The following is a 19643-nucleotide window of genomic DNA, read 5'->3' as shown; positions in this document are numbered from 1 at the left end:
AAATGTACTTTGTTAATTTTCAGAGTTGACCCAGTTGCGCTTTCTTTATTAACGTGTAGCAGTGACCCCGTTCAAGGAGGTAGTTCCCGGTTGTGCTTTTCCTCCCTTAATTATGCATTTAACACGCAAACCATCCTTGAGATGATTCAATTCATGCAGAAGGTATGCAGCCTATTATTTTTATCTCAAGGGTCAGTATCTCTTGAAAGTTTGTGTTGGAGTATGAAACCTCTGATTTAGCGGGAATCTCTATATGGTAACAACCAAAAAGCCATTTGTGCTTTTTGCATTATTATATATGCCTATATAGCATAATAATAATGCATAACAATAAGCCAGCTTACATCACGTGATATTTTAGCTAAAAATATGCAGTACGTGTTTATTGTCACAAAGATCCACTCAGCGCTAGGGCTTTTGTGAAGCAATATGCCGCTGTAGTAGCATGGATTGGTCAGTAGCCGGCACTATTACCTATTATTTTCATACTAATTCGCTTAAAATAATTTCCATATGTTGTATAAATATGTATAAGTAATTTCCATATATTTAGATTTTTTTAGTTATTTATTTGTGCTGTGACCGGTGCAGCCTTTTATGTTAATATAGCTCAGCAAGTTTGCAGCAATATTAATGGAATGTTAAGTTATGACAGAACCTCTAAGGCAGATACTGGGCCAACTTAAAAGTGATATACTAAATCATTTGAAAGCAGTTATTTTCATGTGTGCTTTCCGAGGAAAATTCACAGTCAGGCTTACCAATTTACAGTGCAGTGCTTTATATAATTTAGAAATGTGTATGGTGTGGAGCAAAAAGCATAATCAGTGATATAATCAAGCACAATGAATAATTAATAAATTAGTAATTTTATCCAATTCTAAACAACTACATAGGTGTAATTTCTTGCTGTCTATTTGTTCCGTTTTTTTACTTATACACAAGTAGTATTTGAATTCAAGCATGGAAATGTTGCAAAACATTATCCATATTGATAAAATAGACTTTTACCAGTATATTTTGCTGGTTTGAAAATCTGAGTCATGATGAATGATGAAATTCTTTGAACCAGAACACCACATTCTCTTCCACTGATATTAGCAATATACTGGAAGCCTCTTTGCCCGCAGGTGCCACATTCAGCAACATGATGTAACTGCTTTAAATTTCTAGTATACCGTTTACTGTGATACAGTGCTACATTCAAGTGTTATATTCAGTAGCATACCCAATAAGTTTTTTTTTTTTCTAATTTCAGTATTCTATGTTAAAATGTTTTCGCTGCTGTAACTAGTCACCATATCTTGAACTTTCTAATCCTCTTACATTAATATGAATAACAACAATAACAAGTAAATTAGTTTATATGAATTCTGATATAACTGCAGGCACAATCATTCTAAAATAATTTTTGAATTTTTAAAAATAATTTTACATACATAGCGTGCCACAATTAATATTAAACTGAGATTTCTGATCTGTAGCATGACTATTTATTGTTTGATAATAAAACAAAATATGTCAGAATAAATGGGTCTGAAGACATAACTTGGTTGTCTTTATATGGGGACACTCAATTGGTTGACTGACCCTTTTTTTTTTAATTAACAAGATCAAACATGTATATGACAAACAATATACATGATATAAACAATAAACATTAACCATAATATAAACAATTATACACTAGATAGAATATGAGATAGATACATTTTGGTAGAATATGGGAGCGAATAAAACAACAAATGGAATCAGGATTTGTTTGTTTAAGCCAATTAACCTTACATGTATTATTTAATGTTGCAAAGTCCAAAACATTTAAGCCACCATTTTCATATGAATTCATAATAACTGTTTTCTTTATGTAATGTATTTTATTTTTCAAAATGAAGTCAATGAATATTTTGTCAATTTCTTTACATAGCTTTTTATCAAGTTGTAAATTGATTTTACAACTTATTCATTGCTGCATAAATAAGTAGAAATACCCCCTGCCTTTGTAATTAAAACTCTACCCCTTAAAGAAAGGTCTCTCAGAAGACAATGATTTAACTTCTTTTTATTTAATTTCTTTCAATAATAGGACTCAAATTTAGCAAGCACCTTCTTTTCTGGTCTTTGGTTATCAATATTCCAAGAGACTGAACCTCATTCTTTAAGGGAATTATAGCTAGTTTCGAGACATTCCCTTATGGCCATAAGCTCACATTTAGCCAAATTTAAGTATACCCCAGATGTTCTTGAAAATTCACCAATTAAATCAATTGCCACAGATATCTGATTCTCATTTTGACTAAAGAGAGTAGTGTCATCGGCTAATTGTGTCATTTTTATCTCTCATATCAACAACAGCGATGGGCTTGATAATATGAGGAAAGAAGCTGACTTACTAACAAAAAGAGGTATGGAGATAACAGGGCACCCCTGCCTAATTCCTTTAGAAATATCAAATCTAGGCTGACTGACTCTAACCACAGCAAAAGAGAAGACAAATGCTTGCCAGCTATGAACACTTATATGCAAATCAGCATCAGAAGCCTTTGTATTCCTGTCATCAAGATATTATATCATAAGCATAAGGTGAAATACTTTTAAGTAAACTATGTGTTTGACAATAGCAAGCTACAGAAGCATTTCTGGAAAAGGCATCTACACCCTTTGCAAAGACAACGGCTGGAATTTTGTCTGATTCACTAACATTGTTCTCTGCATAGTTTTCTCTTTTTAGTTCACTAACATAACCACACAATAGTGTCGGATGAAACCACAGCTTACCTAGGCGTGTGATTCTCTCACGTTACTTTGAACTGTCAGGCTCTGAGTGCTGTACTGGGGTGTGGCTTTAAGAAAACTGAAAAACCTGCCGTACTAGTTACACAGCAAACTTGGTAATCACTGTTCACATTCAAATGAAACTGCTGTTGCATTTGTTAGCACACACACTGGTTGCACAAATGCTTCGGTCTCACTATGGACTTAACTTGCACCAATAATACAGAGTTTCGCCCCGAAATAGGTTACTGAATTCATATCTGATGGGAGGACATGTGACAATGTAGAAAATAGACTCATTCCCCATGGAAACAAACTGGAGTAGTGCAGAAATAGCTCCTCTTCTACCAAGCAAGCTCAGTATGGCCTGTGTTCTAATTTTGCTCGTGGTGGTCTCTTCACAATCGCCATTGCATGATTTTCAGAAGAAAAAAAAAAGAATTCATTACAACTGCCTAGTTGAAAATAGAAATATTTAGACATAGTTCAATTCAAGAAATGTAACCAACTTAAAAATATTTTGTGGAGGATTTTCTTTATTCGTTTCAATAACACAATTTGAAGCACTGAATTATGTGAGGGCCCTCATTAAGCAATTTTCTAAATATAAATATTGTTATTCATCAGCTTTCCAACCATCTTATTCATGTGTGCACTTGTTAACATGGAACAAATTGACTCATCGCGATACTACGCAGTTAATAATACACTTTGCGTTCTTTTCGGAGTTAAACGTCATATTATAATGATAAAACATAACCTAAACGGATAGACCTTGGTGGTATAATTTATGGAAACAGACGGGCTGAGGACATGGAAGGAAAAGTGGAAGGGAAAATGGTGCACCACTGAATCACGAACTGGCTCTCGTGCAATCACAGACAACGTGAAGTCAGCCGTCGCCTTGGTTACCTTTGACGTCACGTGGCCCAGCCTTGTCTCGGCTCCTGGGGCTGGTCTGATTGGAGGGAAACCCCGTGGATTAGCCCGACCGCCGTGAGAATCAGCTGTGAGCCGCGGTTAGCTTAGCTCCGACAGGACCGTCGTTATTCCCAGACACTCAGGTAAGAGAATCCGCTAGATTGGGATACATACCATGAGTATCGGTCCTGTTTTTGCTGTTTTATCATTTGCGATGAGAAATGAAACTCAAACGGCGATGGACGATGCAAGGCACAGGACTGATTAGCTAGTGATGCTAACGTGCTGAAAATGAACAATAAGCCTTTGCTTGGCAGATCTAGGCCGCCCCTTTTTGTTTCTTCCTCTTGGTATGTTATCTGATGTGGTCGAGCTTTCAGTTAAAGATTGCGGCTAAAATGAAACGTTTTAGGGTGTAGATGATACTCTGGTCATCAATTGCAGTTTTGTGTGTGTGCGTGCGTCCTTGTGTAAAATAGTGTTTCAGTGTATTTTTGGTGCTGAAACGAGCCGAAGCTTTTCTCGTGTCTCCGTCCTCAATTCTGCCACTGCTAATTCTGTCTACTTTCTTCTGTTGTGGTAACACATTTAACGACTCTCTATCTATCTTCGATGGTTTCTGGTAACGTAATTCGGTTGATATTATCAGACAAGCTTTCAGCATGTCTTGTAATCGAGAGAGCCGCCTGACAAACATCGCCTCCATTTGCTTTGTCAGTCTTATCGATACATAGAACTTGTGCAAATCATTAAAAACGCATTGGTGGTGTCTTGACATTACAGATAGCAGCGGTTTTCTTTGCTGTGAGGTCAGTCAGCCATGGAGATGGGCAGGGCAGACCTGCTTTCATCATATGGCTTAGCCATCAAGCTAACTTGCTTTTAACCTGAAAGCAGCGGTAAAATGTCACCATGACATTTTAGCTTGGCACATTTGATGTAGTGCGGAGCAGCGCTGTTGTTTGTATGCAATTCACAATGGAACAAGTCCCACGGCTGTAGTCTGATGTTGCTGGTTAAGCTTTGTGTAGTCAGCAAGTCACCTAGTGAGACAGCGACGGATATTTTAGCGCATGCCAACTTCGAAAGGGATAGTTCAACCAAAATGGTTTTTATTTACCTACCATTATGTTTCAAAAACCGCGTTACTGTATTTCGTGGAACGCGTTCATCAGAATTTGACGGACTGACAGCTTCAGTCGCCTTTGACGAACATTAAGTATGTTTTTTCCATACAATGGAAATGAATGGTGTCTGAGGCTGTCAATCTGCCAAATATCTCTATTGGTGTTTCACGGAAGAAAGAAAGTCATGCGGGTTTGGAACGGCATGAGGGTGAGTTCAAGATGACAGAATGTTCATTTTTTGAGAGTGAACTACCCCTTTAAGGCATAATATGTAAAGCGCGTGAATGGGTAGCTATGGGAACTGGGCGTGGTTGTCGAGAACAGCACATCCGCATATTTCTTCGCACTGTAATGCTACCCTGGAGGGCGAATACGCATGGTATAACTTTTTTTTTTTTTTTTTGTGCTGGGTGCAAGATTGGCCGCTAGAATTTTTGATCAGATCTTTTGATGTTTGCAAAGTACTTTTTGGTTCCTTCCGTTTCTCGTTTACTTTCACTTTTTGATATTACACTAAAGGCTTTCCATAATTTAGATGGAAGTAATGGTGCGCATAGAACCGATTTGACCGTTTGTTGTAGATTTTCTGTTGAATAATGACGAAAACAATGTTATGTATATTTTATTTATGTAATGTGCATGGTCAGAAGAGTAGCACAGCAGGACATCCTGTGATATGCAAGCAAAATTGATTCACTGCAATGGAATTTTTCAGCACTTCCGCAAGGATGATTGTCCAGTTTTCTTGCATATATTCAATAATAAAAATAAAAAAAGACAGATATATAAATATTATGACACGTGTGTGTGTATATATATATATATGTATGTATGTATGTATGTGTGTATGTTTGTGCAAAGCTTTTAAAGTTCATTTTAAAATTGTTTTGTCTAAAACTAAACTTTCAGGGTAGGCTTGTAAGTAGCCTGTTACACATTAAATGAACCAGATTCGGTGTCTGACTGAACTCTGTAACTCTTTTTCCCCAGCACTGAGCAGCCATGGACAAGAGCGAGCTAGTGCAAAAAGCAAAGCTGGCCGAGCAGGCAGAGCGCTATGATGATATGGCAGCCGCTATGAAGTCTGTCACTGAGGGTGACATTGAACTGTCTAACGAGGAACGCAACCTGCTCTCGGTGGCTTACAAGAACGTGGTGGGTGCCCGCCGCTCCTCCTGGAGAGTGGTCTCAAGCATCGAGCAGAAGACGGAGGGAAGCGATAAGAAGCAGCAAATGGTCAAGGAATATCGGGAAAAGATCGAGAAGGAGTTGAAGGAGATCTGCAATGACGTACTGGTAAGGATCTTACAACTGAGATCATCCCAGTCGTTTTTATTCTGACCCAGGGATACGCACATTTGCTCTTGTCCCTGTTTCTTTATTCCAAGTATTGGTGGATAACGTAGGTTGATAATCCTGCTTGCGTTAATTACTCATCATGAGCAAGGCCCTCTTTCAGCCAAGCCTATTAGTCCAGGCCTGATCTCATTTGTTCCAACGCATGCACAGGTGTCCTTACCTTGGGACAGTTATTGTAGCCCTGATGACAGATTTAATGGGTCAGGGTCTATTTAACTTCTGTTTCAGCCTGCAGAAATGACAGTTTTTATATAGATTCTGTAGAGCATGGAATTCACATTGCATAGACTTTATGTAATGCAGTTCCTAAACACTTGCCTTATGTTGTGCAGAATGTATATAAGGTGTATATAAGGTGTTGCTTAAAAACACCATGCCGTTATCTAAAAAGTATCCTTGTGTTATTTGGGAAGAATTAGAGATCCAAAAAAGCTAGAGCATTTCGCTTGATACAGGCTTCAGCTGGTCTAATGCCTGTAAACCAGTATACTTTGAATTGGAGGTCATACACAGAAAGTGGGTTCACAAAAAGCTGTGGTATTTCAATTTAGGGTGAAATGTGTCTATAAATTTAAAGTCATTGTGAATCGTTGGTAATCCACTTCTGTAATGCAGTGGATTTTTGAGTGTAAGAGAGAGACTTAGTAAATTTGCTAAAACATTGGTTAGTTATTTATTTTTCAGTTAGTTAACTTTAAATAGCTTGCACATTTTTAGTAATGGTAGCAGAACAGAAAAGTTGTTTGTAAATGTTTCGGATATAAGACTTATTATGAGAGTTGTTACATTTTTAATAATATTTTGTTAATGGTTTTAATGGGGGTTTTTTATGTTTAATGTTGTGGTGTTTTTTTATTTTATTTGAAATTTATTTCAAATTTTCACAATAAGGAAACTTATATTGGTTTCGTGTATTCAAAAATTAGTAATAGTAAAAATAGTAATAAGTAAAAAAAAGTTAATTTTGCCTATATACACACATAAATAAATAAATAAATGTATGTATGTATGTGTGTATATATATATATATTTTTTTTTTTTTTTTTTTTTATTAGTATGGCTAAATTCATCTCTAAAAAACTATTGTCAAAAAACAGCTTAGTATAAACTAAAGAGATAAAACAATGTAAAAAAAAAAAAATGGGTTAGTAAAATAAAAGTAACTCATCTGTTTGCTTGTTGCTGTTGTTTTATTATTAACTCACCTGTTTTTTCAACCAGTGACAAAACGCTTGAGTTGTGCTAGTAACATATCACCAAGTCCTTGAACATTGCAGAAGACATCATTTTTAAGTCCACTTCAACTCAGTAAGCCATAAGTGAAGTCCCCTGAGAAACATACTCACTCTGAGGCTTCGGCCAATGTCTGAGTAAGTGAGAGATGCTGCTAATTAGCTTTTAGCAGCTGCTTGGGTGGGAGAGAAGAGGCTATGTAATGAGGTGTGGGAAGTGAAGAGTCCTCCAGAGAGCATGAGGATGGCTGAACTCCACAATATGGCTGTGGACCAAACATGGGCATAGTACAACACTCAACAACGTCGCTTGTAGTTGAGCACAACTTTTCGTTAGGACAGTATTTGTTTTCTTATCTTTCTTCTTCATCAGGTCCTGGTGACGATGAGCTCAAACCAAAGTAGAATAAGTATTTTGGCCAGGCTGCCTGATGTGTTTGAAGGGAAGGGATAAATTGACTTTGTGTGCACATAGCATGAAAGTAGCTGAAGGCCACAGGGCTGTGTTACCGCACAGGTTGAGTCACCTCTAATCCCATAATGACAGCAGCTGAGCTCCTGTTTTTTGGGCCACTGACCTGTAGCTCTCCACATTACAGCCAAAGGGGCTTTTTACTTTCACTGCTTTTGCATTTAGGAGAATGAAACGAGACTATGATGTCATGTGAATTTCTACACATTCTTTAACTTAATGTTCATTTAGTACTTAAAACCCATAGACTGCGTCCTACCCAGACATGATAGGACAAGATTTCAGTGGCAAGTGTTTTCTTCTCTATGCAGAAAGCAAAAATGCTGTGCATTGCAACAAAATCACAGCCAATTAGAAAAGTACATGAACATGTACAGTCATGGCCAAAAATATCGGCACCCTTGGTAAATATGATCGAAGAAGGCTGTGAAAATTAATCTGCATTATTAATCCTTTTGATCTTTTATTTAAAAAATTCACAAAAATCGAACCTTTCATTGGATAATAAAAATTTAAAATGGGAGGAAATATCATTATGAAATGTTTTTCTCTAATACAGGTTGGACACAATTATTGGTACCCCTAGAAATTCTTATGAGTAAAATATCTCTGAAGTATATTCCCATTCATATTCACAATTTTGAGCACTCCAGGGTGATTATGAACATGAAATTATCCAGCCATGGCTTCCTGTTTCACAGAAATATAAATAGGAGGGAAAACAAAGCCCAAATTCCCTTAATCATCCATCACAATGAGAAAAACCAAGGAATATATTTCTGATGTGCAGAAAAAGATGATTGAGCTTCACAAATTAGTGAAGTGGCTTTAAGAAAAGAGCTAGAGCAGTGAAAATTCCCATTTCCACCATCAGGGCAATAATTAAGAATTTCCAATCAACATAAAATGTTAGGAAACTGCCTGGAAGAGGATGTGTGTCTATATTGTCCTAATGCACAGTGAGAAGGAGAGTTTGAGTGGCTAAAGACTCTCCAAGGACCACAGCTGGAGAATTGCAGAAAATAGTTTAGTCTCGGGGTCAGAAAACCTTAAAAAGAAATTATCAAACAGCACTTACATCACCACATGTTGTCTGGGAGGGTTTCAAGAAAACTTCTCCCAGCTCATCCAAAAACAAACTCCAGTGTATTCAGTTATCAGACACGACTGTAACTTCAAATGGGACTGGCTTCTATGGTCAGATGAAACTAAAAAATGAGCTTTTTAGCAGCAAACACTCAGGATGGGTTTGGTGAACACAGGGATAAAAAGTACCCCATGTGTACAATGAAATATACTGCTGTATTTTTGATGTTGTGGGCCTATATTTCTGCTGGAGGTCCTGGACATCTTGTTTAGACACATGGCATCATGGATTCTATCAAATACCAACAGATAGTAAGTGACTGACTCTCTTAGAAATCTTATAATGGGCCATGTTTGAATTTTCCAACTGTAAAATAATCCAAACACAAAAATGGGTCACTGAGCACAAAACCAAGCTTCTGCTGGCCATTCCAGTCCTCTGACCTGAACCCTACAGAAAATGAGTGGGGTGAACTGAAGAGAAGAAGCACCAACATGGAGCTGGGAATCTAAAGGGTCTGGAGTGATTCTGGATGAAGGAATGGTCTCTGATCTCTTGTCAGGTGTTTTCTAACCTCATCAGGCATTATAGGAGAAAATTTAGAGCTGTTAAACTGACAAATGGAGGTTTCAGAAAGTATTGAATAAAAGGGTGCCGTTAATTGTGGCCAATGTTTATTTCATAATGATATTTCCCCCAATTTTAAATTCTTATTATCCAATGAAAGGTTAGATTTTTGTGAATTTTTTTAAATAAAAGACCAAAAGGATTAACAATGTAGATTAATTTTTATCATATTTACCAAGGGTGCCGATATGTTTGGCCATGACTGTATCTCTGTTTTCACACTCATAATGCAAAAAACATGCCTATTTACTTCAGTCAGTTTTTGTCCAGCATCATTTCTGTCAAATTAAGAATTTGTTATATAAAATTATTATATTCTAATTTGTTTGGCTTCTAAAACACCAGTGTGAATGTAATTTTAGACTGAGACAATATATCACAACTAAAAAGAGAATTGAGACCCCTTTAAAGTGCAGGTTCAAGTCAATTCACTGACTTTTTTCTGACTTCAATTTTCTTAGGAACATGGGTTGGAGTGCTTAATTTTGAACTCTCAAAGTGCATTAGATAGAAAAATTTAACTTGTATTTAAAGTAAAAAATTTAAAATGTAAAAAATGTTCATTCTTTTGCCAATTTATTTGTCTTTTTTATTGAAATTTACAAATATCATATCGCAATATTATCATATTGTGAGACTTTGATATCCTTACATCCCTAATATGTACACATTCAGTTCTTTTTTTCTTTTCTTTTTTTTTTTCCATGTTTAATATTCACGAAGTTTAATATTCATTTCTATTGGTTCAATAGAAATGAAGTGACACAAAAAATGTAGTGTCTCTTGTCGCTTTGTGTTGTGACGCAGTTCCAGAATACATCTTAACCATTTCAGAGAGGTTACTGTTGGATGGGCAAATCTTATGAGAGCTGTAATGTTTAAATTATGAATGTTTATTGCCCTTTAATTCCCTTTTCCATCACCTTTCAGAAACTGTTGTCCTGTTGCGTTTCTTTATGTAGTATATTAAGAAATTATTTGCTTGTGTCTGACATAGTAATGGTGTGGTCACGTTTACTATAATAGCTCAGTGTTTTTTTTAATTAGGCAAACTTCAATCATTTCAATAGCAAGCGAATGGGAATTTTGCATGAAGATGAAAAATTTCCCCACACAGATTTCACAACGGTCACACAGATTCAGAAAACTGCTTGATTTGAAAGCGACTTCTGTTTGACCTGAGTTTCATAGTTTATACATCACTACACTAATGATAATAGACGGTGGACTTTTTTCACAAAATTTCACTGGAATTTCGGTAATGTGAACATAGCTTTATATTGTGTTATTTAATATGGAAGGGGATGAGTTGCAGTTGACAAATCACACTTTATCATCACTATCTACACGTCAAATGAAAAGATAAAACCGCTCACCTGACACAAGCTGCTGTGGTCTCCCATCCACATGTCTCGACTTGATAAAAATGATGGAGAAGTAGATGGTTATGCAAACCCATAACTGTGTATCTGTTAGCTTAGAGCTACATTATGGAATTGTGTTCTGATGCCATGCATTGCTCCCCACCATTGAAAGCACAAGTAGGTCATTGGTTCATCAGTGACATGTGACTTAACAAGGTTAAATGACTAATTTGAATTGGAATGCCTAAATGATTCCTCTGATTATGGAAATCCCTGCATCTTTTGCACCTATAAAGTCTTGTGATTTTGATCCTTAATGTAATCAAGGTCACAGACCTATGAGACGAGAGCATATTCTCCATATTTATTAGAGTGACCTTGACAAAAACAAATTGCTCCAGTAAGACTTCCTCCATCATTAAGGTGGTTTGTTAGGGCGTCATTGGAGAATTTAAGGATGCTTGTGTTGCAACGACGAGCCTGTGGTTCTGTTCAGGGTGGCTACAATCAGGCCAGTCGAGCTGTGAACAAGCCCAGCGAGCTCAATGACCTAGTTCCACGAGCTCTAGCTCACACAGCATAGTCAATTTTCCCATTCTCCCCTTCCTCCCTCCCTGTAACAGAAAGTCTCAGAAGCATCTGTGAAACTACAGTCCTGCCACAAGCCATCGGGCCTCTGTCAGACCTAAAGGCAATCCAAGGTTGTTGTCTAAAAACACCCAGAATGCTGAAATTCTAGAAACCACATTGTTGGGACTAAGTGAAGGGTCTTGAAGGGTGTTTACTGTAAATGACATCCCGGTGACGGACACATTTTGCTCGAGAGGTTTCATGCTTTCACCTGGGCCTCTTTTTGTAACAACATGTCGTCAAACGAGTTTTACAGAGCTCTATCTTATCTGTTCATCTCTTTACTACTGTTGACTCTTCTTCTACTCTGGACTACTTCCCCCTTTCCTACTACCACACTGAAACCGTTTGACAAACCGCTAATATGGATTTTCTCTTTTGTCTGTGTCTCACAGGTTCTTCTGGACAAGTACCTCATCCCAAAGGCGACTCCGGCTGAAAGTAAAGTCTTCTATCTGAAAATGAAAGGCGATTACTATCGCTACTTAGCAGAGGTGGCTGTGGGAGAGGAGAAAAGCTGTAAGCCATTCTCTTAAGTCTACCTTTAATATTAAAGGGAAAGTTCATCCGAAAATGTACTCGCCCTTAGGTTGTTTAATCCAAACCTGTATGACTATTCTTTTCTCCCTTTTTTTTTTTTTTTTTGGTCCTTAAATTGAAGGCTATTGTGGTCCAGTATTGTTTGTTTTGGACTTTATTGACATTGTGTAAACAGCAAAATATATTCTTTATGTTCAATTAAATGTTAAAAGTTCTGAGATGAATTTAGTCAATTTAAATGTACTAGAAAGATTGAGAGAAATGTCTAGCACCCCCTGGAGCTCCTTATATCATTAAATCCAGTTAACAATGTCAGATCGCATTAGCTAGTTAATGATGTAGGCATTTGAACAATGCTGCATGGTTCTCAAAGCTGCGGTAGTGACTAGCCTCCACCACCTGCCTATGAACGTACTAACTTCTGCTAAAAATGTAACGTTTCCTCAAAGTGTTGACACGAAGCCAAGCTTGAGAGGAAGTAAGGGGGTGGAAATCTCTAAAGAGGATCTGTTCTGGGGGATGAGCAGTTGTGGCCCATTCATAAACTTTGGCTTTTTTTTGGGAACGTAATGAATAACTTCATTCAGCAAATATGCATTAATTTGATCAAAAGTGACCAGAAAATCTTGTTACAATAAATAAATGCTCTTCTTTTAAACTTTTTATTCTTCCAAAAATCCAGGAAAAAATGTTTCACGATTTCCATTATCATTATTATGAGATGATAAATAATAAGAGCAATCGTTTTTGAGCTGCAAATCAGCATATCAGAATGCTTTCTGAAGCTTCATGAGAAACTGAAGAATTCATCACAGGATTAAATTCCATTTAAATTATATTAAATAATTTGAGATATTAGTTATTTAAATTGTAGCAGTATTTCACAATATAACAATTACGTAATTTTGATCAGATAAATGCATCCTTGGTAAGCATAAGACTTTCAAAAGTAAAAAAAACAAAAAAAACTTGCCAACCTCAAACATTTCAGTTGTAGTTTTAGGTAATTACCAGACACTGTTCACAGGCTGATTCTATTTAAAGCAGATACTATATAAACCTTGAAATGGTTTGCTCTCCATTGTCTGTCTTGGTAGAGTCAGAAAGGAACTGGGCTGCAGTATGCATAACAGGAAGAATCTTGCGGCAGCCTTCCTGTGCCAGGAGGTTGACAGGCTCTCAGGGCGGGGCTTTAGGATTCAGTTATGGGAAAGAGAGAGAGAAAAAATAATAAAAGGAGGGTCTTTAGGTCTACAGGGGAAACGGTTAGCAGTCTGATTTCCTTCCTTCATTGGAACAGGTGCAGACATGTGAGTCCACCCACCTTACTGAATGAATGAGAGCCTGTGTGTGGGTGGAGCTCCAGAGCTGCTTCACAGCTTGTCAGATTCCTGTTCCGTCTTGTTAATTAGGAAATGGAAAATAATTCCATTTTTATATCGATTCGGTTGTCTCTCACCGACGCTATCAGATCCTTAGTTCTCACTGTACTCTTGGTACAAATGGTGTTGACTGAAAGGCCCTACATCATTCTAACAGTGTGAAATCTTTTACCTAGTGCTAAGTTGTTAGCAACAAATTCTGAAAATCTTGAGGTTTATTTGTGTCTACTAGCAGCAGAGTACAATCAAAACAGAAATGGCTGCTCTTGAAGAAACAGTTGTGGCTCTTCACGTCTGTCAAGTCATGGGTGACGCCTGCTACAGAGGAAATGGATTTAAATTTATTTATAAGTTGAAAAATATTTTACAATGGGTGATTGCAGTTGTCAGGATGGCAGTGCTATTAAAATGGCAAAATAAAAATTTGATTTAAATAGGTGATGTATAGTAAATATAGTTGGTTGATCAGAATAGCTCAATTCTGACAGAATCTTTTCTTCTTTATTTTTCTTAAGTGTAATATTAAAAGTGCCTAGTGCTAAGTTTTCTAACTCTTTCTAACTAAACTGTCCTAACTGGAAAGTTTGTGCTTTACCGCCCCCTAGTGAAAAAAGTCATTTCACTGGTTTACAGAAAGAAGTGTTCATTCATGTCAGCTGAAAAGACTCTTTTTCTCTTTTTGTTGCTTATTCCTCATTTAACTTTACAATTTATTTCATTCAAAGTTGAATGAAAAGAAATCATTCAAGTTGTACTCAAGTTTAAATATTCAGCACATTAGCACGGATGTGCGTGTGATACTGCTTTTATAAAATAATTCAGTACGAAGTTTAAATTGAAATTTTAGTTCATGGTTCAGTAACATTTTAGACATAATATAAACGGTTACGCAATTTATTATTTAAGCTTATTATACAAATGTTGTTTAATTATCATCAAATCTTGAAAATATGCAATTACATTCACACAATTTTCTCTTTGTATCTCCAGCTATCATTGCCAATTCACAGGAGGCCTACAAGGATGCCTTTGAAATCAGTAAGGCAGAGATGCAGCCCACACACCCCATTCGTCTGGGCCTTGCGCTCAATTTCTCCGTATTTTATTACGAGATTCTCAACGCGCCCGACCAGGCCTGTAAGCTTGCCAAAACGGTAAGGTTAGCACACACCCACACGCACACAGGCTAATAAACAATATTAAGAGTGTTACCCACAATTTTATATTTTCAATTCAAAATATTATCATCATATGCCCATAACGTATCACTCATCTTGTTCTTGGTTGATCTTTTTCTCCTAGGCTTTTGATGAGGCCATTGCAGAGCTTGATTCACTGAATGAAGAATCATACAAAGACAGCACATTGATCATGCAGCTACTGCGGGACAATTTGACAGTGAGTTTCTCTTTAGTAGCAGGTTAAATTAAGACAATTCAGTCCAGTTACAAAATGCGTTTTAGGTCACTGATAGATTTAAGGCCCACACAAAGAACAATAACTATTATCCACACCAGCTGAGGATAACATTCTGTTTATTGTAGACGTGCTAGAGTTACATAATCTGCCATTTTAAATCCTCGAGTTCTATAAAGTCAGGTGAATTCTTATTGGTTGTCAATGTTTTTATCATTCATCAGCTGGAATAAATCATTCTGATTCCAACGATATTGTTATAGCTAATGTATAATGTTATAACTATAGTAAATAGACAAATAGAATATAGATTTCACTATTCTCAAAAAATTACTTCTCTGTGTCTCTCTTACTGTGTGTGTGTGTGTGTGTGTATATATATATATATACATACATACATACATACATACATATACACAGTGGGTATGGAAAGTATTCAGATCCCCTTAAATTTTTCACTCTGTTATATTGCAGCCATTTTCTAAAATCATTTAAGTTCATTTTTTTTACTCAATGTACACACAGCACCCCATATTGACAGAAAAACACAGAATTGTTGACATTTTTGCAGATTTATTAAAAAAGAAAAACTGAAATATCACATGGTCCTAAGTATTCAGACCCTTTGCTCAGTATTTATTAGAAGCACCCTTTTGATCTAATACAGCCATGAGTCTTTTTGGGAAAGATGCAACAAGTTTTTCACACCTGGATTTGGGGATCCTCTGCCATTCCTCCTTGCAGATCCTCTCCAGTTCTGTCAGGTTGGATGGTAGCGTTGGTGGACAGCCATTTTAGGTCTCTCCAGAGATGCTCAATTGGGTTTAAGTCAGGGCTCTGGCTGGGCCATTCAAGAACATTCACGGAGTTGTTGTGAAGCCACTCCTTCGTTATTTTAGCTGTGTGCTTAGGGTCATTGTCTTGTTGGAAGGTAAACCTTGGCCCAGTCTGAGGTCCTGAGCACTCTGGAGAAAGTTTTCGTCCAGGATATCCCTGTACTTGGCCGCATTCATCTTTCCCTCGATTGCAACCAGTCGTCCTGTCCCTGCAGCTGAAAAACACCCCACAGCATGATGCTGCCACCACCATGCTTCACTGTTGGGACTGTATTGGACAGGTGATGAGCAGTGCCTGGTTTTCTCCACACATACCGCTTAGAATTAAGGCCAAAAGTTCTATCTTGGTCTCATCAGACCAGAGAATCTTATTCAGGTGTTTTTAGCAAACTCCATGCGGGCTTTCATGTGTCTTGCACTGAGGAGAGGCTTCCGTCGGGCCACTCTGCCATAAAGCCCCGACTGGTGGAGGGCTGCAGTGATGGTTGACTTTCTACAACTTTCTCCCATCTCCCGACTGCATCTCTGGAGCTCAGCCACAGTGATCTTTGGGTTCTTCTTTACCTCTCTCACGAGGCTCTTCTCCCCGATAGCTCAGGAAGGGTTCTGGTCGTCCCAAACGTCTTCCATTTAAGGATTATGGAGGCCACTGTGCTCTTAGGAACCTTAAGTGCAGCAGAAATTTTTTTGTAACCTTGGCCAGATCTGTGCCTTGCCACAATTCTGTCTCTGAGCTCTTCAGGCAGTTCCTTTGACCTCATGATTCTCATTTGCTCTGACATGCACTGTGAGCTGTAAGGTCTTATATAGACAGGTGTGTGGCTTTCCTAATCAAGTCCAATCAGTATAATCAAACACAGCTGGACTCAAATGAAGGTGAAGAACCATCTCAAGGATGATCAGAAGAAATGGACAGCACCTAAGTTAAATATATGAGTGTCACAGCAAAGGGTCTGAATACTTAGGACCATGTGATATTTCAGTTTTCTTTTTAATAAATCTGCAAAAATGTCAACAATTCTGTGTTTTTCTGTCAATATGGGGTGCTGTGTGTACATTGAGGGAAAAAAATTAACTTAAATGATTTTAGCAAATGGCTACAATATAACAAAGAGTGAAAAATTTAAGGGGGTCTAAATACTTTCCGTACCCACTGTATATATATATATATATATATGTGTGTGTGTGTGTGTGTGTGTGTAAATATGTGTCATTTCTGTGGGTTTTTATGTGACGCATATTATATAGTTATTTATAAGATTTACTTTATTTATTTATTTATATATATATATATATATATATATATATATATATATATATATATATATATATATATATATATATATATATATAAATTAGTAGTAAACATTTGAACTGGATCAAATCCTTTCATCAAAGTTGTCCTAAAATCTAAAACCACAATACGTTCTTGCCTTAGGACAACTTGAAATAATTCAAATATTGACTACTGTATACACACACACACACATATGTTTATATAGAGAGATGTGTACAAGTTACCTCAAAAAACAATTGAAAGACACTTTAATTTAAACCAGGACAGGTCAGTTGAATAAAAAATTTAATAAATTATACGTATTTGTTACTTTATTTAATGTTTTACTGCCACAATAATGTAAATGTCTTTGAACTGTTTATCGTTTTGTCTCTAAAAAAAAAAAAAACATTAAATCATAAATCAATATTTTGTTTTAAGGAGCAGTACAAAACCATTTTATAACACATTTTTACTCTTAGACATATTATGCATGTTTACACTAATGACAATTTATTAATTTTAAAGCTGAGAACAGGATTTCTTTAAGCCAGTACTTTAAATGGTTTATTTGCTTTATTTCATTTAAGTTGCAGTCTGATTTATTATCAGTTTAAATCACTTATTCAATTTTTTTATTGATTTGACAATTTTTTATTGATTAATTTTTGAGGTAACCTGCTCAGTTAATGGCTAACTAGGAGCAGGTGTTAAGGTGTTCTAACCAATGACTAACTAGTGTCCTATCCTCCGTTTCACAGCTGTGGACTTCAGATAACCAGGGTGACGGCGAGGACACCGAGGAGGGCCGGGAAAACTGAGTCTTGCTCTGTCCGTCCTTCCCCTGTTATTCACCTGCCATCATTCCAGCTCACCATCAACACTGAGACCACCTCATCGTCAACTTCTGTCTCTTTTAGTTCTTTTACTCTTGCGCCTTCCTTGCTTTCTTCCTTCCCTGTCATTGTGGGGTTTTTTTCTAAGGATTTGTGTAACGGGAGATGGGTGGGAGGGGTTAAATAGGGGGCGGGTGGGCGTTGGGATGCGGCCCGGGTAGAGGGACCGGAAGGGGATGAGGTTTGTCTGCTGTTAACCTTGTTTTCTCCGTGGGGAGCTCTAGGTTGTCGCATTAGCGTGGAAGACATGCGGGTGAGGCAAGTTCTCAGCTCATGCAAAGTTGCAAGTTAAACCCTTTTGTTATTCGTATACTGTATGTAAATCTCTGTTGAGGAGTCATTTGTCATGGTCATTATGTACACCTGCAATTTAAGCGTCTGCATTATAAACAGCCCTTGTCTTCGAGTAGAGGTGAGGATAGCAGTGCTAGTCTTTAGCTAGGAAAGAAGCAACGGCAGCGTCACACGTCATACAGTGAACTGCTCGCTCACACGTCCTGCAAAATGATGGGCAAAAAAGAAGTTACATTCCATTTATTGTCACTTTCAAATTTCTTATTCCAGGCATTTGGTGCCCTGTAAATGGCATTTACTTATTCCCTGTTAATTACGAGGTATAGAGGACCCTAAGAACAAAGAGCACATATTGCTTGATACTGTTACTGTATGACTGTACAGGCAGAGCAGTAGGAAATACTAGTGTGATTTAGTTATCCACTAAATGGTTTGTTTTTGTTTTTTTATTTTTGTCCTTTTTCCATTCATTTCTTTTGATACTTGCCTAATTTGCATGTGGCTATGAAGTAGTTAATATGGGGTGGAAAGGGAGTACTGTCGGGCTGGCTAGCTTTGTGTCATGTCTCTGGAATTTTCATACAGAACACCCAAGCATAAATGTTATTTGGAGGGAAAATATGTAATTTCATGTAAGTGGATTAAAAAATAATTTAACACAATGATTTTACTATGTGGTGTTTTTTTTATTGTTATTACTTATTTTAGTTCAAATGTGATGTGTCTGACCATATTAGGATACGTGAAATCATGTAAATCAGATGTAAATGCATTCAGAAGAATTCATTCTTGGCATCCTAAAATCATAATTTAACCTAAAATATTCAGCACAAATTAATAAAATAAGTTTTATAACATTCAATAATTGATCAAAAGTGAGATGGAAGATATTTGTTACAAATGTTTTATTTCTAGTGAACACAAGAATACATTACAATATTACTGTATTTTTATCAAATAAAGGCATTAAAGAAACAAGTTGCACTGACCCCAAACTTTTGAAAGATAGTTTATATGCAATAGTCAACATTTGAAGTGGATCAAAACCTTTCATTGAAGTTGTCCTAAAACCAAAATGCATTCTTGTCTTAAGACGACTTTGATCAACTTTTTTTGATCCACTTCAAATGTTGACTACTATATATATATATATATATATATATATATATATATATATATATATATATATACAGTATATAGCTGTGTGCAAAAGTCCCAAGATGCTTTGAGATCATCAGATTTCATCTCTTTTGTCCACAACAATTAAGAGGCCCAAGGCATAAGGATTTGTGCAACAAAATATTAGTGTATTGAAACTTAATTCCATGTAGAAACCCAAGTCTACACCCTCTTGAAAGGAAAATAATCAGTAAATATCTGTTCATTGTTACAGACTGTACTAAGGAGTTGGT

At 36.7% G+C, this 19643-nt stretch overlaps 1 protein-coding gene across 1 annotated transcript; it reads left to right on the top strand.

The window, feature by feature from the left end:
• The first annotated feature begins 3684 nt into the window (after positions 1-3684).
• On the top strand, positions 3685-18893 carry ywhabl (tyrosine 3-monooxygenase/tryptophan 5-monooxygenase activation protein, beta polypeptide like). Its single transcript, XM_058746959.1, has 6 exons — positions 3685-3836; positions 5811-6116; positions 11987-12110; positions 14504-14667; positions 14816-14911; positions 17803-18893. Exons 2-6 carry the CDS (start codon positions 5823-5825, stop codon positions 17860-17862), a joined length of 738 nt encoding a protein of 245 aa, XP_058602942.1. The 5' UTR covers positions 3685-3836; positions 5811-5822; the 3' UTR covers positions 17863-18893.
• Positions 18894-19643: the final 750 nt, after the last annotated feature.

The sequence above is a fragment of the Onychostoma macrolepis genome, chromosome 16 (assembly GCF_012432095.1).
Source record: "Onychostoma macrolepis isolate SWU-2019 chromosome 16, ASM1243209v1, whole genome shotgun sequence".
In the NCBI taxonomy this organism is placed as follows: domain Eukaryota; kingdom Metazoa; phylum Chordata; class Actinopteri; order Cypriniformes; family Cyprinidae; genus Onychostoma; species Onychostoma macrolepis.
Note: the sequence above shows the minus strand (reverse complement) of the source record. Positions and strands in the feature narration are given on the sequence as shown.

Coding starts and splice junctions, on each gene's coding strand:
- ywhabl (XM_058746959.1), top strand. CDS start 5,823: ATGGACAAGAGCGAGCTAGTGCAAAAAGCAAAGCTGGCCGAGCAGGCA. Junction 6,117..11,986: donor AGATCTGCAATGACGTACTG/GTAAGGATCTTA, acceptor TGTGTCTCACAG/GTTCTTCTGGACAAGTACCT. Junction 14,668..14,815: donor CCTGTAAGCTTGCCAAAACG/GTAAGGTTAGCA, acceptor TTTTTCTCCTAG/GCTTTTGATGAGGCCATTGC.